The sequence below is a fragment of the Amblyraja radiata genome, chromosome 16, assembly GCF_010909765.2.
Source record: "Amblyraja radiata isolate CabotCenter1 chromosome 16, sAmbRad1.1.pri, whole genome shotgun sequence".
Classification (NCBI taxonomy): domain Eukaryota; kingdom Metazoa; phylum Chordata; class Chondrichthyes; order Rajiformes; family Rajidae; genus Amblyraja; species Amblyraja radiata.
In genome coordinates, this window is record NC_045971.1 from 13,238,532 (window position 1) to 13,261,791 (window position 23,260).

The window sequence follows — 23,260 nt, forward strand, 5'->3', positions numbered from 1 at the left end:
GGTGGAGAGACTGGGGATGGGTGGAAAGTTCTGCACGAGTAAGCCCCTCAAGCCAGCCCCACCATTGAACACGATCATGGCTGATCTGCCCCAGAACAGTCTCCTCTTCTCACCCAGTTCCCCACTGGTGGAAACATCTCGACATGCACCCTGTCAGGATCCCTCAGGTCTTTCAATAAGATCATCCCTCGTTCGTTGAAACTCCACGGTGTACAGATCGTTGGGCCAGCATGCCCTGAACCTCTTTTTTTTGCGCAGTATTCCTATAACAACTTTGGGCGGGATACCTACGATGATGACGATATTCGTCGCTGTGCGGTCACGGATATTGCCTCTTCGCTGTGGCGCGCCGTGCGATGTGAGATTCAGCTGGACTGGATCTGCAAGATCCGCAAAGGTAGGTGGGAGCAGGGTGCAGAGTTCGTACGTTCATAAGTGATAGGAGCAGAATTCGGCCATTCGGCCCATCAAGTCTACTCTGCCATTCAATCATTGCTGATCTATCTCTCCCTCCTAACCCGATTCTCCTGCCTTCTCCCCATAACCCCGGACACCCGTGCTAATCAAGAATCTATCTATCTCTGCCTTAAAAATATCCATTGACTTGGCCTCCACAGCACTTTGTGGCAGAGAAAGCAGTAAGGCTTCAGAGTCAAGTGAAGCAGCATAACATAGTGTGCTGAGCAAGTTTTAGTCCTTTGAAGAACATGATTTTCAGGGAGAATTGAGTTTGCAGAAGCCGGTTGCTGCACAAATGAACAAGAACTGTTTTTCAATTGTCGACATAACTCGAGGCAGTTTTATGCTGGAATCTTGTTTCCGGTGCAAAATGTTAGAGTGTGAATTTCATAGCTATCAGGTGAGAGGGGGGGACGTTTAATGGAGATTTGCAGGGCAAGTTTTTTTATACCGAGTGTATTGAGGGCCTGGAATGCATTGCCAGGGACGGTGAAGGAGACAGATAAGATAGTGGTGTTTGAAGCTTTTAGAAAGGCACATGGAAATACAGGGAATAGAGGGATAAGGTTCATGTAGATGAGATCAGTTCATCTTGACATCATGTTTGGCACAAACATTGTGGGCTGAATTTCCTATTCTGTACTGTTCTATGAAATCTCCCATTGGGAGCAGAGAAGCCCTGACGCGGGCAGCATGTTGCTGGCAGGATGAGCCAGTTTTCAACTGCTTTGAACCATCATTCAACATGGGTTGGCTGAGAAATCAATTGGAAATGATCAAATGCAAGTGGACCATTGATGGTCTGTTTTACTTTATGATATTATTGAGGGCTTGACATAGAAACATAGACATAGAAACATAGAAAATAGGTGCAGGGGTGGGCCATTCGGCCCTGCGAGTCAGCACCACCATTCAATATGATCATGGCTGATCATGCAAAATCAGTACCCCATTCCTGCTTTTTCTCCCATATCCCTTGCAGTAGCAGTAGCAGCATCAAACTTTCCATGCCTCAAAGATAGGCATCTGCTCAGGGAACCTGCCACGGGACCGCATAAACCTATACCCACAACTGGAACTCCTGCACCAGTGGACGCCCACACGCAGGGGCGGAAAACCCGGGGGGGCCAGAGGGGGCACGTCCCCCCCATGTTTTGAGAGGTGGGGGACATCCCCGCCAGGTTAACCTGCCGGGCCTTGCGGGAAATATGGCCAGCGCGGAGAAGCAGCGCTGGTATCTCGTCAGTCCAGACAGGGCTGTTAGTTAACCTGGTGAGACAGGCAGTTGAGCTGCATTTAGCGCTGGATTGAGCCTCGAAGCCTCGCGCGCGTGTGAGTGTGCGCATGTGCGCGCGGCCGCCAAAAAATTGTGTCCCCCGTCCCCTCCATGTTTTGATAGTGAGTTCCGTTCTCGGCCACACGGACCTGGCACAGAGCTCCTGCTGGTTCGGGTGGGAATTGTGCATGGGGCTCGGGGGCCAGAGAGATGTGGGGAGCAAGGCTGCCAATGGTAGGAATGGCTGCCCAGTCCCTGCAGTTTCTCCCATCACACTTGCCGGTGCATGGAGCAAGGAATGACACTGCTGGTCTTTGGCATCCGTGCAGCCCTGAGTCATGTATTTAAACGCCGAGCCGCCCTTCCACTCACCCTGGCCAACCCAACACCAACACTAGAAGATAGACACAAAAATCTGGAGTAACTCAGCAGGTCAGGCAGCATCTCTGGAGTAAAGAATAGGCGATGTTTTGGGTCGATATCCTTCTTCCATCAGCTATTCCTTTTCTCCAGAGATGCTGCGTGACCCGCTGGGTAACTCCAGCTTTTTGTGTCTATCTTCAGTGTAAACCAGCATCTGCAGTTCCTTCCTACCAATACTAGAATGTGCAAACAAAGAACTGCAAAAGCTGTTTAATACACAAAAGGATACACAATACTGGAGTAACACAGCAGATCAGGCAGCATCTCTGGAGAACATGGAAAGGTGATGTTTTGGGTTGAGACCTTTCTTCAATGTCATCTATCCATGTTCTCCAGAGATGCTGCCTGACCTGTTGAGTTACTCCAGTACTTTGTGTCCAACACCAACCCTCGCAGGCAGCCTCTCCACACCAAGCCATGGAACCACCAGTGTAGGGCTGGTTTACACCAAATTCCCAGTGCACCAGCACTCCCTGCAGTGCACGTCTGTGTATATAATGCTCTAATGACCCACTGTTAGTGCTGGTTCCAAACACACTTCTTCCGGGGAGCACACACAGTGGTGCAGTTGGTAGACCTGCTCCCTCACAGCGCCAGAGACCCAGGTTCGATCCTGACCTTGGATGCTGTCTGTGTGGAGTTACCAAGTGAGTTTCCTGCTGTACTGCGGTTTCTTCCCACATCCCGAAGATTTGCGTGTTTACAGGTTAATTGGCCTCTGTAAATTGCCCCTAGTGTGTAAGGAGTGGATGAAGAATTGGGATAACGCAGAACCAGTGTTAAGGGGTGATCAATGGTCAGAGTGGAGTCGTCTGAAGAAGGGTCTCGACCCGAAACGTCACATACTCCTTTTCTCCAGAGAAGTTGTCTGACCTGCTGAGTTACTCCAGCTTTTTGTGTCTCTCTTCGGTGGGCCGAAGGCCATGTTTCCATGCTGTAACTATAAACTACACTAAACACCCCTGCTGTAGAAACAATGAACTGCAGATGCTGGTGTACACCAAAGACAGACACAAAGTTCTGGAGTAACTCAGACAGCATCTCTGGAGAAAATAGATTTTTCGCCAGAGATGCTGCCTGACCCGCTGAGTGACTCCAGCACATTGTATCTATCTTTCATAAACATCTCCATTGCTCATGTGTGGGACAGGAGGGAGGCCTGAGGGAAAGGTGCACAAGGGAGGCACCTGCTGGAAGTTAGTGGCATTGCAAGTAAGAACTGTTCAATGAACTCTTGATTTAAAGCATATGGGGACCTCTCTGTCTGTGTTAGAAGTATGGAGTCAGCTGAAATACCCACAAAAGTCAGCATGTTGTAGCTACATAGCGGAAGGAGTGCCGGAAGAAAATGCATGCAACAGTTTGGGCAAATTCCAAAGAGAATTTCAGCGGATTGCAATGCCAACAAGGATAGCTAAACTAACAACAAAAAGCAGGACATGGGGATAGACACAAAAAGCTGGAGTAACTCAGCGGGACATGAGGACAGGATAAAGGAGTGTTGTGTGGAATTAAGTTAGCAGCCAATGGACAAGAATATGAACCACAGCTCTCAATAGTAGCCCGGACTGACTTCCAGGAAAAAAAACATTTCACAATTTTAAATATAAACAACAAGGCTAATATTTAGAGTTCTGGGATTTACTAAAGAGACTGTTAGTTAATGCATCAACTGTGAGAGGCCCGTTTTATATCTTCTAACGTTAACATAGATTTGCCAGATGTGGGTTATTTGGAGTAATTTGCTCTCAGTAACAACTCGCAAGGCGTACTGAAGGAGTCTTGTTTAATTTAATTTATTGTCACGTGCACTGAGGTACAGTGATGTGTGCTAACCAATCAGAGGAAAAACTATACGCGATTACAATTGAGCCGTCCACAGTGTACAGATACATGATATCGTTAATAGCATTTAGTGCAAGATAAAGTCCAGTAAAGTCCGATTATAGATAGTCTGAGGATCGCCAATGAGGTAGATAGTAGCTCAGGACAGCTCTCTAGTTGTTGGTAGGATGGTTCAGTTGCCTGATCACAGCTGGGAAGAAACTGTCTCTGAATCTGGAGGTAAGCCTTTTCACACATCTGTCCCTCTTGCCTGATGGGAGAGGGGAGAAGAGGGAATGACCGGGGTGAGTCTCATCCTTGATAATGCTGGTGGCCTTTCCGGAGCAGCGTGAAGTTTTAGGAGTAGTCAATGGATGGGTTGGTTTGTGTGATGGTCTGGTCTGCTTCCACCACACTCTGCATTTTTATTTGCGGTCTTTGCTGGAGCTGTTCCCAAACCAAGCTGTGATGCATCCCGATAAAATGCTTGCTGCAACGCAACTGTAGAAGTTGGTGAGAGTTGTTGGGGACATGCCGAACTTCCTAAGCCTTAAAACATTAGTTTGCAATCCTAGTGAATGATATGTTAATATGGGGGAAACAGGCGGACTTAATTTGAAACGTGGGAAGATGAACTATTAAGATGAGATAGAAACATAGAAAAATAGGTGCAGGAGTAGGCCATTCAGCCCTTCGAGCCAACACCACCATTCAATATGATCATGCTGATCATCTAAAATCAACATCTCGTTCCTGCTTTCCCCCCATATCCCTTGATTCCTTTAGCCCTAAGAGCTACAGTATATCTAAATCTCTCTAGAAAATAACCAGTGAATTGGCCTCCACTGCCATCTGTGGCAGAGAATTCCACAGATTCACAACTCTCTGGGTGATTTTTTTTTCCACACCTCAGTCCTAAATGCCCTACTCCTTATTCTTAAACTGTGACCCCTGGTTCTGGACTCCCCCAACATCGGGAACATTTTTCCTGCATGTAGCCTGTCCAATCCTTTAAGAATTGTATATGTTTCTGTAAGATATCCTCTCATCCTTCTAAATTCCAGTGAATACCAGCCCAGTCGACCCATTATTTCATCAAAGATATAGTCATATAAAGGTTAGGAGCACAGATAGTTGATTTAAAAAAAAGAGGAGGTGTGGCTTTACTATATGTGAGTGAGCTGGTGAATGAGCAAATGTGTTCTCAGGCCTTCTCTCTCCCTCTCACTACTTTACCTGATGCAGTGATCCCTGTATTAATGCTGCTCTCTGCTAATGCCCCACGCTCGGATATTTCATCACCTTCGCTGCCAGTTTCCACCCTACTCTGATGTTTAACTGGACCGACTCCAACTCATAAAGCCATGCAGCAGTGTGACAGGCTCATCAAGTCCATGCTGATCATCAGGCGCCCTTTTCCATTCATCTTAAACAAAACCATTTTGTTTGTCTACATTCCCTTCAGCCCCGGTTGACCGCTCACCTACTCACGGGGGACACTTCACCTGTTTTCCAACTCCCAGGAGATTGGGTAGAATGGACAAGCGCACAGATTCCCACTGCGGTCTCAGCGCTTCCGTTTTTATCGCCCCGTTTCCAGTGAGGATGTGAGAATAGGGCAGGAAAATGATGTTGGGGGGGTCAGCGATCAGCCATGGGCTTATTGAATGGTGGAGCTGGTTTGAGGCCAAATGCCCTCTCGCTGCTCCTGTTTCTTACGTTTCCCTTTTACATTTCCCACTGTGTCCCTCCCTCATTTCTCTGCAACTTAAAACTAGTTTTATCTCCCACTTTTCTTGCTTCTGATTAAAGTTACACAGATGCTGACTGACTTGTTGAATATTTACAGCATTTTTTCTTGTATCAGTGATTATATTGGAATGGCATACAGATGGCTGACAGATAAGAAAAATGAGATAGAAGGAGGGGATCATACAGCCCATGGGACTAGTTCCATCATTCGATAAGATAATGGTGCCATTTTCCTGCATTGACCCTATATCCCCTAATAAAAGATGGCTATTAGGGATACAGAGTAGCATTAAGTAAATGGACAGTATATTAGTTCAGTACAGGCTGGTTATGCATTAATGGGGATTGTACTTGATAATTTATTAATGTAGAATTCAGACAGCTGGTAGTGGAGCAGGGGATAAGGACGGATAGTGAAGATGACGGCAGATGATACATCATTGTGGTGTACAGATGGATGATGACAATGTAGAAGCACTGAGTGCCCTGGGAGCCTGATGTATCAATGGGGTCACAGGAAGTGATCTATTACTGTGCATGAAAATGGGTGATATATTAGTGCAACATTCAGATGGGTGATGTGTTAATAAGCAAGAAGATGAATGGGGTGTTGATGGGGATACATGTTAGTCAAGGCTACAGACAGGTGAGAATATTAATTATTGATGTATTGGGCATGTTATGAGGCTACAATTTTTTGTGGGGTATTGATGAAAGTTGCATTAGTTAGGAATGCAGAAGAATAATGGAATACTTCTGAGATAAAGGTAGCAGATATATTGGAGATGGGTATGGTTGATGTTTTTGTGCTGATGAATTGGTAAAAAAAAGCACCAACCAGGTGATTTATTAGTGTGCAAAACAGATATGATAAGTCAGTGTTGAACATCATTGCTGTGATATATTCATGAGAGAATAAGTGGGTGAAATATGAGTGAGCTACGTACATTAGCGAAGGATACATTAGTCTTTGATACCGATGGATTAGCGTGGATACAGGGGGCCATCCATATTCTTGCAAGATACCAGGCAGGTGCTACATTGTTATGCATTACAGGAGCATGATAAATTAATGTCAGGTACAGCCAGGTGATATATCGTTGGGAAATAGAGATGGATAATAACTTTTAGCAGAAACAGATAGCGAGGAATTCAACTGGTGAAATATTAGTGAAAACTGTTGAAGAATGGTGTGGTGCCTCTAGATGACTGTTATAACAGCGTACAGGTAGTTCTGCTATTACATTGTTATGGAAAATCATGTCAGAGACATTTGTGTCAAAGGGGGAAAGTGGGTTAGGGTCTATATAGTTTCAGGGTCACAATAATAGACGTGTGCACAAGGTAAAGGGCCTGTCCCACTAGGCAATTTTTTTGGCGACTGACGTATCGGGTCGCCGAAAAATTTGCAGCGTGACGCGGCGTGATGACGGATGACGCGCGGTGTTTTTTCAAGTGTCGCGACATTTTCTTTTGACGCCTCTGGATTTTGAAATGTTCAAAATCATTTGGCGACACAGACGTGACGCCGGCAGTCGCCGAAAAAGATCGGCAAGTGGGACAGGCCCTTAAGAGTTTGTGGTACTAGAGGAGAATACTAGCATGGAATAATGATAGGTCATCACATAGAAGACAGAGTGGAAGAATCTGCTTTTTTCCAATTTTGGTCAAAATGTCTAAGAAATTGTATACATGTATTGGAGGCAAACCTAAAGAAATTTACTCCAGCTAATTGCTGGCCTGAGAGGGTTGTTCTCCTCAAGAGCAGCTAAAGAAATTATGATGATGACACTCTATTGTCACTTGTACCTAGCTAGGCACCGTGAAATTCTTTGCTTTTGCACACAAAAGAGTCGCCACAAAGGCGCCGACGAAGTTACAAAAAGTACTCATCACCTCTTCCTCCCCCACGCCGGCTACCCCTTTGTTCTCAGCTCAGTATTCTTTGGTGTTTTAAAGAATGAATCGTATAAGATACTGTGGGAATACAGCAGTACAGTTCTTGAATTATTTCCACGTAGGAGAATCTTCAACAAGGAGTCATAGTTACAAAGGTTATGGAGGGGGTCATTTAAAAATGAGGTGCATTCAACATTTTGGTGAGGTCTGGTTCTTCCCGCAGAGGGAGATGAGTCTTTGGATTCTCCTCCCCGACAGGTTGTTGAGGGTGAATCACTGGAGGTATTTCAAGATAACTTTTTTAAAGATCTGGGAATTGAGGGCAACGGGGAAACTGGCACTGAAGGAAGTTGTAGAAAGTGATGGGCGTTGCCCAGTCCATCATGAGTATTGACCTCCTCACCATCAAAGGGATCTACATGAAGCACTGCCTCAAAAAGACAGCTAATCCCATCAAAGACTCCCAAACACTCTCATCTTGTTGTTGCAATCGAGAAGATGATACAGGACCCTGAGAATCGTTATCTCCAGGTTCAAAATACAGTTTCTTTCCATCAACCATTTATCTCTTGAACCACCTTGTATAACCCTAACCACAACCATACCTCATCACCAAGCTACTATGGACTTCCAATAAGGTTACGCAACATGGTTTGGATTGCACCATTACGGCCTGGTTACCTGTAACTAAAAAACTAAAACATTATTGTTTATTGTATGTTTATTTGTTGTGTTCTTGCATTTAGTGGGTCTGTAAAGCTGTAGCAAGTAGGGATTTAATTGTTCCGGACCTTCTGCATATGACAATTAAACACTCTTGACTCTTGATTTGACTCCTGATCTCTGCCCCAAAGCCCTCATTTGCTCCAAACCACTTCCCACTGATTACTTTTACCTCAAATCTCTGATCCGCCCTCTGGCCTGTCACTCCTACTCCTCACCACCTGAGCTTCCTAAACTCCAACCCATTTTCCTCTTCCCTGGCCAGCTGTACCCACCTGCTCCCAAACCCAAAGGCAGACCCCTTGCATGCCCACAGATCAGCAACGGTCTTCATCGATGTCTCTAACCTGTCCTGCAAAGAAGTAGTTCATTACCAATCTGACATCCAACAACTACTGATCCAACAACCTCTGTCCTCCTGTTCAGGGCATTTACAACTAATCAACCAGAGTACATGTACAGCCCCAGTAATTTGAACTGGAGAATCGCATGTCTTGAGGTTACAAGTTGTTCTAATGCACTTTTCCTTTTCCCCTCAGGAGCTGTTGTGAAAGAACCAGAGGATACTGAAGGTACAGTCTGTTTTAGCCATTCTACTGTATGAAGCTTGAGAGAATTGTATAGTACGTGAGGGGCAAGTACTATTACCCCTATTACAGTAGATCGTTCATTGTAGTTAGAATTTTCAACTGCAGTTGCCTGCATTTTGACTGTCCCTCCGATATTATAAGCTGGAAATTCAATCTGTTAATGTCAGTGGAATGGATTTTCAGCCAAAACTGCAACACCCAACCACAACCACATTGTTTGTGACCAAGGGTGAATTTCTGACATGTTGTTTAATTGACTTTGGGTGACTCTGTTGGTATTAAACGCAGCCATTGTTTGTCTCTTCCCAGATACTTCAAGCAACAAGTGGGTGCGCTTCAAGGATGCCGAGTACAAGTTCTTTGAACATCGCTCCACCTGGCCCCAGGCCCGTCGGATCTGCACCTGGTTCCGAGCGGAATTGGCATCCATCCACAACCAACAAGAGCTGGCCTTCCTGGGACAGAATCTCCAGGAGGTAGGAATCCAGAGTCATAACGGCAACATTTTAGTTTAGGATGTGATGGCAGAGAGTTGCCTGTACAGTCTGCATTCATGGGAACCATTGCTGGTCAGGATAGTCAGCTTGTGAAGGTAAAACTCTGAGAGTTAGTGTGAATCATTCAGCTGATCCAGTGGTTCAGGTGGATGCAAGTAGCCCACTTGTGTATCTTCTCTAAAGGGTATTTTTTGGAACTTAGCAGTTTCTGGTGGTCAAGGGGAGTGCTGCTATTCCTGGCCTAGCACTCTGTGCCCCTGAACTGTAGAAAGAGTCACATTCCCCAGGTATTCCACCTTCTGCAATTGAACTCAGTATCCAAGTACCTCTTACACGCTCCCAACCCCAAGCTTGGACTCCCCATTGTTAAGTTGGGAGCGGTGAGAAACTAAATGGTTGTCACTTGTAGCTTTGGTTTGGGAATCTTAGACCAAAGAGTGGACAGTTGGGTCTTGGCAAAGAAATGACCACAGTGGTGAAGGTAGCACAAGAAAAGTTGAACATCACGTCGCAATGGGAGTACATTGAGATGGGGATGTAGCGGAACGAAGCGGACTGTTTAGTGGGGAAAATCAGCGAATACTCGGCAGGGAGGTTGAGATTCCTCACAGTGCTGTGATAATTCTCTCTCTCGAGAAATTCACACCCGCAACTTCTGAAGGGCCTTTAACATTGAGGGAAGATTGTTGTCCTCACCAGGGGTGCTCCACCCTGAGAATGAATAATTAAATAAACAGTTCCTGCTGGAATAATGAATCCACCTTGTACTTTCCCAGCTCTCTCGCGTTCAGGACCAGTTTTGGTGGATTGGCCTTCACACCTACGAGAATGATGGACGATTCAGGTTGGTGTTGCCTGGACTTTTCAACATTCATGTGGTGTCTTGCCATCTCTTCACATGTCCTCTTATAGCTCTTCACTGATTATTTTAAAAGCAATTCTCGACTCCCCACCTCTGGCTGTTTTCTCCTGTTTTTTACCTGCAATCCTTCCTTGAATGACTGGTTTTATAACAGGAATATTACAGCACAGAAATGGGCTAGATGGTGCCAGTGGTTTATACTACACTCGAGTCTGCTGCCACCTTGCTTATTACGATGCGATATGATAAAACGTTATTCATCCCCAGAGGGAAATTGGTCTGCTGACAGTCACAACACACAAGGTACACAAAAACTTGAAATTAATGAATGTCATGTGGGACTTGAAAACAAAAAGAAAAAGACAAGCGACTGTTGTCTGGCTGCCGTGAGCACAGCGCCTTCACCAGAACAAATGAACAAACAAACACAGACTTATCCCCTGGACAGAGGATTCTAAACTAGAGTGTGTGTCCCCCCCCCCCCCCCACACCGGGTCCCCCTTTGTTTGTTATCCCACCATCCCTCACAGAGATCACCCAGGTCACCATTGTTCTTCACCTGGTTTATCTCACCTGTTCAATATATTCTTCCATTTCCTTCTCCCTCAGGTGCTTACCGGATATCCTCTTAAATACATCAATGCAACTTGTTTCAACCACTCTCTGTGGGGAGAGGTTCTGTGTACTCTCCATCCTGAATAAAGCACCATTGACTGATTTTTAATCTCCCCCTCACTCTGACTCTTCCTGTGGAACGTAGTTCCACTGGTGCCTGAGGCAAGGAAAGAACATCCACAAGGCTCTGTCCCGGCAGCCCCGCTCTTCCTGCTATGTACACACAGTTCCACAACAGGTAGCAGCAGGCTATTTGGTCACAATTGCATGAGGCATAACACCTAATCTCACGTTGGTCTTACATTATAGCCACCTTCTTCCCAATGGTCACTTTCTCCTTTCGAAGTTGAAAGGATTTTGATAACCACTAACCTCCTGTGTAATAAACGTATGGTGTTCCTGATTAAAATGCCCACGCTCTACGTTTGCAGGTGGTCTGATGGTTCGCTTCTGAACTTTGTCTCCTGGGCCTCCGGGAGGCCGCGGCCAGTTTCTAGGGACAGGAAATGTGTTTACATGTCACCCAGTAAAGGTAAGAGGAGCTGCGGGCAATTGAGTCAAGTCAAGAGTGTTTTATCGTCATATGTCCCAGCTAGAACAATAGAATTCTTACTTGCAGCAGCACAACAGAATATGTAAGCATAGTATACTGTAAACAATATAGTAAACAAAACAAAAAGTTCAGTGTGTACACACACACACACACACACATACGCACACACACACACACACATCCGCACACATCCGCACACGCACACACACACACACGCACGCACACACACACACACATACGCACACACACACACACACACGCACACATCCACGCACACACACACACACGCACGCACACACGCACACACATACACACACACACACGCACACACATACGCGCACACACGCGCACACACACACACACACACGCACACACATACGCACGCATCCACACACACAAAAATTGGACCATGTCAAACGGATATATTGGACCATGTCAAACGGATATATTTCCCAATCTCTTTCAACCACAAGCACATTGTGCTCTTCAAGCTTCATGTTGCCCTGCAGCACAAGAATAGAAAGTAAATGAAGTCTCATAAAAAAGGATGGATGACATTTCAGTTCCCAACCCTTCTTCAGATTGAAGAAGTCTGATGAAGGGTCCCGACCTGAAACGTCACCCATCCTTTGTCTCCAGACCTACCTGTGCCGCTGAGTTACTATGGCATTTGTGTCTATCCGTGTTAAAAGGGCACCTTCTTCATTTTGCAGTAATCAAAATGTCATTCTCTTACAGTAACAAGTTAATTAAAATGTCAGTTAGATAATGACACTACGAATGTGAATAAAGACTTACCGTTGTATGATGTTTTCTCACTCACTTTTGCTTGTAATATTCTCTCATTCATTTCTCAACCTCTTTTACTTTCATTTTTTCTCTATCCCACTCTCCAGGAGAGTAGGTCTAGTTTGACACGTTTTCTTCCTCCAGCTAACAAAGGTATGTGAGCCAGATGGTCATCTCTTGCTGTGCAAGGTGCAATGATTTGTTCACATCCCTCTCTCACATGTTGTCTCTCACTCCTTCACTCCAGCACTGTTCCGTCACACTTATTCTTTCTTTTCTTTCTCATTCACTCCTTCTCTCACACTCATGTTCACATTCTCATTTCAGGAATGTGGGGCGATCAGAGGTGCCTGAATGATCTGCAGTATATTTGTAAACGGACCAACACGTCGGTAGTGAAGCCTCCTGTCCCTCCTCCGCCATCTGTACAATACGGGGGTTGCCCAAGGGGATGGATTCCATTTGTAAATAAGGTATCGTCCAGGACTGCTTTTTGCTGTTGACATGTTGAATATGCTCATTGGGAAGGAAGAGAATATTACCCTGTATTGAAACCTCATGTATGGTAGGATTGGCCCTGATTCTGAGCTATCTCACATAAGTAAATGTGTGATAAGTTCCTGAATATTAACCGGCTTTTTGAATGGGTGAATGAATAATATTCCGTTTTTTAAAAAAAACTTCTGGAGGTACTCAGGTGAGGCAGTATTTGTGGAGGGAACTGGACAGACGACATTTCAGGTCAGGATACCTCTTCAGTCTAGTTTGGCCGAGGGCAATTCCTTGAGAAACTCCTGCAGTGAAGCCTCAGGGTAGGGAACGGCCTAGCTTTGCGTAAGTTCCTGATATTCAGCGTGGTTGTGTCAAATGGAGGATGGCAGACTTGGGCCATGGGCCAACAACAGAAAAATGAAATTGTTACTTACAGTTGCATAACAGGCCTGTAAACACAACACACACAGATAATATGTAATAAACGTAGAAAGGTAGCAAAGATAAGCACAAAGTGCTGGAGTAACTGTGAAATGCTGTGTCTATCTTCAGTATAAACCAGCATCTGGGCCTTTCTTTGGAAAGTGAACCAAAATGTCACACACGTTACCAAATGGCATCACATAGAGTAATACGTTAAAAAAATTCTTGTAAGAGATTAATCTTATTAATTGATATTTTCCTACCTACAGAACTATAATGCGTGTCTGCCTGAGATATGAACATTCTAGCTTTTTAAAATTCACAAGAGTTTGTAAGAATAAAACTGAGTTCTGAAAAAAAATGCTGCCGTGTGAGGTCACACACGTGACCAGTCCTATTTGACCTCTGACCCGAAACAAGCATTGTCAGCAGAACATAAATATTTCACTTGATAAACTTCAGAAAAAAATATGGATTATATATACAGTACAAAACCATATATACCTGTAATGCTTTCAGAATTAGAAGAGATGTATTCCACAATTGTTCATATTTTTGCTCACACGCATGACTAAGAATGGGCCATCTGCAGTTCCTTTCTGCACATAGAAAGATAACACTTGTGGCGAGAGAGAGAGAGACAAAGTTGATGTCTCAGAATTTTCATCCCAAAGGAAAACGATTCCCAGCCCCAGCCCCTGGCAGGAGTTCCTCAGGCCAATGTCCAAGGCCCTAACGTCTTCAGCTGCTTCATCAATGACCTTCCTTCCCGCATAAGGTCAGCAGTGGGGGGTATTTCCTGATGATTGCACAATGTTCAGTTCCACTTGTAAATCCTCAGAAAAACTAAACATCCGATGCCTGCATTGAGGAAGACATAGAGAACATTCAGGCATGAAACAGGCACGCTATAAAAGTGCCAGGAATTGACAGTCAACAAGAATAATTAAAACCCTGACCTTGCCATTCAATGACACGAACATCACCAAGTCCTCCACCATTATTTTCCTGAAGTCACCATTCACCAGAAACCATAGTGAACCATCCACATAAATACCACAGTTACAAGGCCGTTAGTGAGTTACTCCAGCATTATGTTGCTCTTTCTTTGATTGTTCCACCCTGGGGGAAAAGCTTCTGACTGTCTACCCTATCTATGCTTCTCCTAATTTTATATACTTCCATCAGGTCTCCCCGCAACCTCCAGCATTCCAGAGAAAACAATCCAAGTCTGCTCAACCTCTCACTGTAGCTAATACTCCTTAATCCCTCCAGTATTCTGGTAAACCTCCTCTGCACCCTTCCGAAAGTCTCCACATCTCTTCTGGCCTGGGGTGACCAGAATTGATAGATTTCATTCTCGGATTGATTTCAACCTGTTGGCGATGAGGTCAAACCGTGGAATGGAATACTTTACTGTCACACGTGACAAGGCACAGTGAAATTCTTGGCTTGCGTACTCAAGGTATGCAAATAGCGGCCACCTATGGCTGACAAAGTAGCGAAGTACGCCAGCTCCTCCTTTCTTCTCCACGCCCCTCCCTCACAGCGGTTCCCCAGGAGTTCTCCCTGTAATGGTGTACCAGTCTGCAAAGGTTCTCTACTTGTGGACAATGAATGTCATGTGGGACCCTTGCACTTGAAGCTGGAGAAGAAATTATGCCTTTGGCGGAGGGAAGAGTGCAGAGAAGCAAAGAGTAAAGGGCCTGCGCCTGTCCCACTTACGTGATTTTTTTCGGCGACTTGCCGTCACCCGTCATAGTCGCGCAGCTGGTCTCCGAAAATTTTCAACATGCTGAAAATCCAGCGGCGACCAGTAAAAGGTACGACTCTTTGGGCGACTACTCACGACCATACAGGCGTCACCACGTGACATCACGTAAGTGGGACAGGCCTTTAAAGATGAGATTAAAATCGTGTTCGCTGTTCTCCTCTCCCTGCCCTTACACTTTTTTTTGCTATATTTTTCTCGTCACTTTTGTGCTACCCTCTCTAACCACTCAATTCTTATTCTTTCTTTCCAGCTCCTTCATTCTCCCCTCTCGCTCTCTGCACTCTCTAACCTACCTGGAATGGGGAAGGGAAGGTAAGGAAGGTGAAGGGGTGGGGTTAATGCTGGGCTGTGGGCCCACGACATTCCATCGATCAACTGATAGCCACAATCATAAGATCATATGTCCATGTAGGACCGGCCTACCTTCTTGTAAGTACCATGGTATTGGTAACAAGTGCTTGTGTTTGTGATAATACCTCAGACTATGTCGCACTGCTAGAATGGAGAGATCAAAACCAACATATCCCTCCTTACTTTCCTTCACTCCTCTTGAACGTTATACCTTACTCCTGCGTTGTCTCCTCATCTCCTTTTCGTCTGTCCTCAGTGCTTCCAGATAAATGGATACAATAAAGTGGATCGTGTTAACTGGGTTGATGCGAAGGATGCTTGTGAAAGAGCTGGAGGGCTGCTGGCAACAATCTCCAATCACCATGAGCAAGGTATCGACTGCTGGATCCAGTCCCCCTTCAGCACCAAGTTCCCATGTCATCACCGTCCTTCTACCTTGGGTTTAAATTGACCTGTTTGAGAGGGTCTGTGCAATTGGACTGTCTGCTGATTTTTGGTTCATTATCCTCATTACGTCCCCACACTCCAACCTGCTGCTGAGGTGGGCCAGTGAGGAGAACCGACAAAGGAGCATGACTTGGGATAGGAAGAGGTACATTCAAGCATATGTGCACGCAATCATACAGGCGCGCATACTTACAAACACGTTGGTTAAATGCACCAATACAAGCAAATTAATAAATGCATGCATTTAACAACATGCGGACATAACCACCCACGCTCATGCACATTTGCACATATGATAAGCCCACTTGCACAGAAGCAGACATGCATGCAAATGTGCGTGCACTCACAATGTTTGTGAGACCACGGACACCTTAAGTAAGTGATGACCACAGGCAACAATATGAACAAATGTGTTTATGTACAAACAAGCGTGGAAGTGCACACCACTTTTCTGTATCTCACATATTTACAGACACTCATATTTACAGACATAAAGATATATATGGCACTTGTAAGTTCCAGTGGATAAACACAAGCACATGAATGTGTGTGCCAATACCTGATGGAAATGCACACAAGCACATGCACACACTTGCAATTCTGAGTTTAACAGTTCCAGTCAGAAGACCAAACCAGCAATCTGCCTTGTGTCACTCACACTTGGGTCATCTCTGCGACAGAGGTCAACTGTTTGGAACAGGATCCACAGAATGAAGAGGTGGGTTCATAGGAAGCATGAGGGAAACCTGGTATAGAGCTGTCCCCTGCCCATAATCAAGCAATGCCGTGTCAAGAGTGCTTTATTGTCTTATGTCCCGGATAGGACAATGAAATTCCTATTTGCAGCAGCACAACAGTATATGTAAACACTGTAAACAATATAATAAATGAGAAATTAGCTGGGACAGGATATGGGTATCACAGGACATGACATGTGAACCAACGTTCTCAAAATGTAATGATTTTTTTCATTCATTTTCTGAATGTGGCCATTGCTACATTTATTCCCATCGCGGGTTGCCTTTAAACACTTGGTGACGAGCCATGTTCTTCAACCAGATCAATCTTTGCATGCAGGAGTGGGGAAGTTCCATGATATATCAACTATTTGCAGTCTTCAATAACTGGGGATAATTTTCACTTTAAAAACAGGTAGAATTTGAGAGAGATGTCCAAAGGTGGACATGCCCGGCTGCTATTTCACAATTGCTTTAGGTTGAAATTATCCTCCATTCTGACCGGAAATGTGAGGAGCTTGTTGCCTGAAATAACACTGGGATTCAACACCTTGTTTTGTCGTCATTCCTTGCCTGATCTGAGTGTGTTTCTTCACATTAGCCTTTGTAACAACCATGCTTCCAAACCTCACCTTCGACCTTTGGATCGGGTTGCATGACACGAACAAGGACTTCCAGTGGCTGCAGAAGAAACCATTGAAGTATGTCAACTGGGCTCCAGGCGAGCCTACAGGCCAGCACAGCTCCCCTGCGCCCAATGAACTGGTAGGTTGCTTTATCGTCGTGTTATAGCAACGTTTAAGAAACATTTAGACAGGTACATGGATAGGACAGGTTTAGAGCGATATGGGCCAAATGCAGGCGGGTGGGACTAGTGTAGCTGGGACAGGTTGGCCGGTATGGGCAAGTTGGGCCGAAGGGCCTATTTCCATGCTGTAAGATTCTATGACTCTCTATGACCTGTGGTGGGTATATGGGATGAACTGCCAGAGGAAGTGGAAAGAGATGAGTACAATTACAATGTTTACAAGACATTTGGATATATAAGTAGATAGATAGATAGATAGATAGATAGATAGATAGATAGATAGATAGATAGATAGATAGATAGATAGATAGATAGATAGATAGATAGATAGATAGATAGATAGATAGATAGATAGATAGATAGATAGATAGATAGATAGATAGATAGATAGATAGATAGATAGATAGATAGATAGATAGATAGATAGATAACAAATCCAGGCAAAGAGGATTAACATAGACAAGCATCTTGATTGGCATGGATGAGTCTGGCTGAAGGCCTATATCCTGCTGTAAATCTCTCCAAACCTCTATGAATCTAGATAACTGAGTCATGATTGACGTGAGTAAATTTATTGAATTCTAACAACATTCAACCCATCGATGACCATCAGTGCCCTAAAGCCAAGCCACGGTCAGTTGTATTCCTGTAGACTATATTTGTCCAGGCATCGTGACAGTCAATTATTTGGTGCTGAGTGGACTTTGGAAAGTGATGTTCTGGTTAGTGTGAGGCATCTGATGCAGTTTAACCCGAGGATTCAGCTGGTGTGTTGTTCTGGCAGGTAAACTGTGTGGTGATCTGGCACGCCCTTCACCCCCAGTTCACAGGGCGCTGGGATGACAGGAGCTGCATGACCGATAAAAACGGCTACATCTGTCAGAGAAGCAAAGGTATGGTCTGTGCAGTGTCTGTACAGCACTGCAGCTTATTCATTCCAATTTTCTCCTCACACTCCATACTCTAACAATTAGTGGCTGTCTATCCTATCTCAGCATGTGGAATGGCCATATTCAGTTACACTGTATCCCATCATTATATGTATCCCTTCATTATCACCTGTCCCACAGCCAACAATGGACCATTGTGGGCTCCACCCTTCTTGAGTCATCGGTGCCGGCTGTGATTTGTTCTGTACCTTTCCATGCCTCTATTTACCCTCTCCCCTGACTCTTGTTCTGAAGAAATGTCTCGACAAACGTCTCCTATTCCTTTTCACCAGAGATGCTGCCTGACCCTCTGAGTTACTCCAGCATTTTATGTCTATCTGCAGTTTATGCCTGTTTACTCCAGTGTTATGTGATTTGATGGAATCCAACATATTAAGGGTCATTTGCATCTCATTTACCAACATACTGCCATCTAATTGAGCGTTTCTATGATACATCACATTGAATATCCAACACAGCTTAAGCGTAGACCCACAACTTATGGAAGTGACCACTGACCCAACCCACAGATCTCAGCCCCTGAGCCTACTTACGCTTCTCCAGTTTGCCTCGACCCTAATCTGCAATGGGCCAAGTAAGCCCAGGTCTCGGCCTCCAGTCAACCCAGTCCAGGTTGCCCCTTAATACCCTGATCCAGGGTCACCAGCTCCCCAAGGTCATGATGCTTCAGCCTTCCACCCTCCTGGTGCCCTGATGGTAATCCCAATCCTGGTTCCCAACACTGGCATTATTCTCAGCAATATCTGGGGTAATAAGTGAAGCAGGCGCGACCAGGAGGTTGGGCGCAGTCCTGAGGTGAATGCTACAATACTGGCTACTGAGATGCAGGGAGACGCAGGGTTTCAGGGGTGGATGCAAGGAGAGGGCCGGCGGTGGACACATTGACATCGGAGGTCAATGGGCCTTCCCCCTGCTTCATTGTATGCAGCTGAAAGCAATTTCAAGGAATGTAATGTTCATAAGAAAATAAGAGCCGGAGCAGGCCACTCGGCCCCTCTAGCCCATCCCAACATGTAAAGTGATAAATGTGGATTTGCCCCCAGGCTTCACCATGCCCTCTGTGCCAGCTCCCCAGAGCCCTCATTCTTTCAGATATTTAATCTGTGATCTTGCCTCCGCCACCACTGAACATCAAGAATTTCCGAGAATCACTGCCTCCTGCAAAAAGAAATTCCCCACACCTCACTTTTGAAAGAGGGCCCTCTTCCCATGTCTCCAGTCCCATGGGCTTTGTTGCAGTGACAGAATTCAAGAGGGTAGCAACATTTTGTCAGATGATTTAAAATTCTCAATTTCTTGGAAAGGTCCACTCCACACAGGGCTAGAGAAATAAATCTAACGTCATCCCTTCCACGCTCCAGAAACAGCATACTCATGAGTGTTTGGATTTGCTTCAACGTATTGCCTGTCCTGTCAGCTCCCCCTTGATCCCACACATCCTCGGCAGGGCTCCCGGGATCCAGTTTTCACAGAAAAACAAACTGAATTTGAGGATCTGATGCCAAAATACTGCGAAAAGTCCTGAAAAACTGTGGCATGAAACTGTTTATTAAATCACCTCAATCAATGTCGTGATTTCAATTGTGGGTCGAGCTTTTTCACTCATCGCTCGTTGACTTTTATATTCATTCTTGATATGAATCCTCTGGATCTCTGGCATTTGTGTTGCGTCCAAACTTATCACAGGGCCAGTTAAGAGTAAGCCTTGTTCCTCTGGGAATGGAGTCACATACATCTCTGTCCATATATCGGTTCTGAAGCAGGGACTTGGACCTGATACATTAACTCTGTTTCTCTTCCAACAGATGCTGTCTGACCTGCTGAGTTTTTACGACATCCAGCTTTTATTTAACTTGTATGTCGAACTAGATACAATCAGGATTAACCTCACACTGCCGCACCCTAGTGAACTGATTAGGTGTTTACATCAATTTGACAGTATCATGCACATTTTACATTTTCTCCTTTAAGTTGAAATCGAATTCATGATTTGAAATCGAATTCATGATTTGAAATCAAATTCATGATTTCAACAGTCTCATGGACTGTTCTGATAAGATTCAAACTACTGTTTTCTGAATTATGACACCATTTACTCAGTGGTTTAGCAAGTATCACTGATATTGGATGAACTCCAGCTGGTGTTTACAGCAAAGAGATGTCTCTATCACTTTGCCTCACTGAGCTTGAAGCATGTTCTTAGAGACAAGATCTCTTCCATTGACCTCAACTCACATTGTTTCACTGCAGACCCAACTCTACCACCCACGCCCGCCAAGTTCCCACCCCTCCTGACCTCCAAGCTGACCTACTTGAACAGCACCTACCGAGTTATCCAGAAGCCCCTCACCTGGCAGGAAGCGGCCTGGCTCTGCGAGACTCGGAACGAGACCCTGGTCACCGTGGTGGACCCCTACCACCAGGCCTACCTGACACAGCTGGTGAACAGCGTCCAGCTCCCGCTCTGGATCGGACTCTCCAACGAAGAGGTAATTCCAGCCAACTCGTATCCGATTGTGATCTGTCCATCAGCGTGGTGGTGGCATGCATGCTGTGGCTAATGTGAGGAAGATACTTTCAGGTGGAGAAGTGAAATTGGATATACTGTTACTGATTTGTTGCAAACTTTGATTTCACCAATGAGCTGTGCAGTGGTGCAATAGTCATATGTTGTCCAATGTTGTACACCCCGCCAGTGTTTGTACACCCCACCTGTTGTGGTACTCCCTTCCTATTGCACTCCCCATCCATTGTTGCACTGCCCGCCTGTAGTACACCATGCCTGTTGTTGTACACACCATCTATTGTTGTATATCCCACTTGCTGTTGTACATGCCACCTGCTGTTGTACATGCCACCTGCTGTTGTACATGCCGCCTGCTGTTGTACTCTCCGCCTGTTGTTCTTCCTCACTGTCGTGGTGTTCCCCATCTATTATTGTGCACCACATCTGATGCTATACATGTGCCTGCATTGCACCCTGTCTGAATTGTCTTCATCGGCCACACACCTTAAATGCAAAGGTTCTTCTGTTCTCTGTGCTTTCACCCCACACCGCCCTCACTTCTTCCCCCCCTCTGTGGCTGCGCTCTCCCTCGCGCTCAGTAACGGCTGTGACTTTACACAGGGAGGCAGGTCCTACTCGTGGCTCGGTGGGGAGCAGTTGTTCTACACCAACTGGCAGGACGGAGAGCCACACCAGGTCTTGGGCTGCGCTCACATGGACTTGGACGGGACCTGGCAAACGTCCAACTGTGACACCAAGCTGATGGGAGCCATCTGCCGTGTGGGTGGAGGTAGGACTGGATGGGGAATCTCGCACCCAGTATTGGCATCATCTGGAGATAGTCCATAAGTTCCAGGAGCAGAATTAGCCATTCAGCCCAGCAAGTCTACTCCACCATCCAATCATTGCTGATCTATCTTTCCTTCTCAACCCTATTCTTCTGCTAGGGTGAATATGCGAATATTTACATATTCACATGTTCTGTTGTGCTGCAGCAAGTAAGAATTTCATTATCCCATCCGGGACATATGACAATAAAACACTCTTGACTCTTGCTTTCGCCCCCAAACCCCTGACACCCTTACTAATAAAGATTCTGTCAATCACCGCCTTAATGATATCCATTAATGACAGCCTTCTGTGGCAATGAATTCCAAATGCAGTCTGCCCAGTGCCTTATAAAGCCTCAGCATGGCATCCCTGTTTTTGTGTTCTAGCCGTCTCGAAATAAATGCAAGCATTACGTACACATTTGCCTTCCTTACTAAGGATGCCAAGAGTGTTGATTAGAGCCGGAATGTGTGGAGTGTAAACCCTGACCAGCCTGTTCATCGGCTGTAAAATCCAGCGATTATTAGAGAGGCAGGACACTGTTAGATGACAGTGCTCATAATAATAAATCCCTTAAAACAACAGGAGTCACAGTGGCTCACAATTCACATATTGAAAGATGAAGATCAATATCCTTATCCCCACGCTCTCTGTGCCATTTATTTAAGGGCTTCTCAAATTTCAGAACCTGGGGCAGCACGATGGCGCAGCGGTAGAGTTGCTGCCTTACAGCGCCAGAGACCCGGGTTCGATCCTGACTACAGGTGCTGTCTGTACAGGGTTTGCACAGTCTCCCTGTGACTGCATGGGTTTTTTCCGGTTTGTTCCGGTTTCCTCCCACACTCCAAAGACGTGCAAGTTTGTAGGGTTAATTGGCTTCGGTAAAATTGTAAATTGTCCCTAGTGTGTGTAGGGTAGTGTTGGTGTACGGGGATCGCTGGTCTGCATGGACACAGTGGGCTGGAGGGCCTTTTCACGCTGTCTCTCTAAACTAAAACAAAACCTTCCAGCTTATACACTAGAATCTGATTAACTGGTTAAAAATCTTCCACCTCCCCAGTCACAAACTCTCCAAAATTATTTCCCCAAATAACCTCACACTCATCCACACCTCATCCAATCATCTACTTTTAGCAAACATTGTGTCCTCCATCCCTTCATCGTAGACTCCACATGATGTGTACGGTTAAACGAGAAATTATTTCGGAGTAAACCTCCTTTGACTCTCTAGTGTTTAATCGCTTCACATGAGCCCCATCTCTTGTGCATAATCTTGTCTGGGACCTGTCAGTATTTACTTCTGGCCATTTTAATAAAATTCACAGAAGATAGACACAAAAAGCTGGAGTAACTCCAGTGGTTACAGAAGAAGGGTCTCGACCCGAAACATCTCCTGTTCCCTTTCTCCAGAGCAGACTTACTCCAGCTTATTGTGTCTATCTTTGGTTTAAACCAGCATCTGCAGTTCCTTCCTGCACATTTTGTCTGTTCCACTGTGAAATCTCCACAAGGTATGTCTACTTTGAAGAAGTTCTCCTCTCTCTGACGTGAGTTCGGTAACATTCTCTCTCGGGTCTGAAGAAGGGTCTCAGCCCGAAACGTCACCTATTCCTTTTCTCCAGAGATGCTGTCTGACCCGCTGAGTTACTCCAGCTTTTTGTGTCTTTCTTCGTAATAAA

At 45.3% G+C, this 23,260-nt stretch overlaps 1 protein-coding gene and 1 long non-coding RNA gene across 2 annotated transcripts in view; both read left to right on the forward strand.

Moving 5' to 3' along the window:
• mrc2 (mannose receptor C type 2) overlaps positions 1 to 23,260 on the forward strand; it is a 145,642-nt gene that overhangs the window by 102,097 nt on the left and 20,285 nt on the right. Inside the window, exons 15-25 of the mRNA XM_033035115.1 lie at positions 259 to 397; positions 8,896 to 8,928; positions 9,256 to 9,422; positions 10,220 to 10,287; positions 11,352 to 11,452; positions 12,590 to 12,735; positions 15,559 to 15,673; positions 17,088 to 17,251; positions 18,079 to 18,187; positions 20,495 to 20,733; positions 21,372 to 21,540. Coding sequence (XP_032891006.1) covers positions 259 to 397; positions 8,896 to 8,928; positions 9,256 to 9,422; positions 10,220 to 10,287; positions 11,352 to 11,452; positions 12,590 to 12,735; positions 15,559 to 15,673; positions 17,088 to 17,251; positions 18,079 to 18,187; positions 20,495 to 20,733; positions 21,372 to 21,540 — 1,450 coding nt within the window. The remainder of the gene's footprint in view (positions 1 to 258; positions 398 to 8,895; positions 8,929 to 9,255; positions 9,423 to 10,219; positions 10,288 to 11,351; positions 11,453 to 12,589; positions 12,736 to 15,558; positions 15,674 to 17,087; positions 17,252 to 18,078; positions 18,188 to 20,494; positions 20,734 to 21,371; positions 21,541 to 23,260) is intronic.
• LOC116981921 lies at positions 12,742 to 13,635 on the forward strand. Its single transcript, XR_004414316.1, has 2 exons — positions 12,742 to 12,951; positions 12,992 to 13,635. It is a non-coding gene; the product is annotated as an uncharacterized LOC116981921 (long non-coding RNA).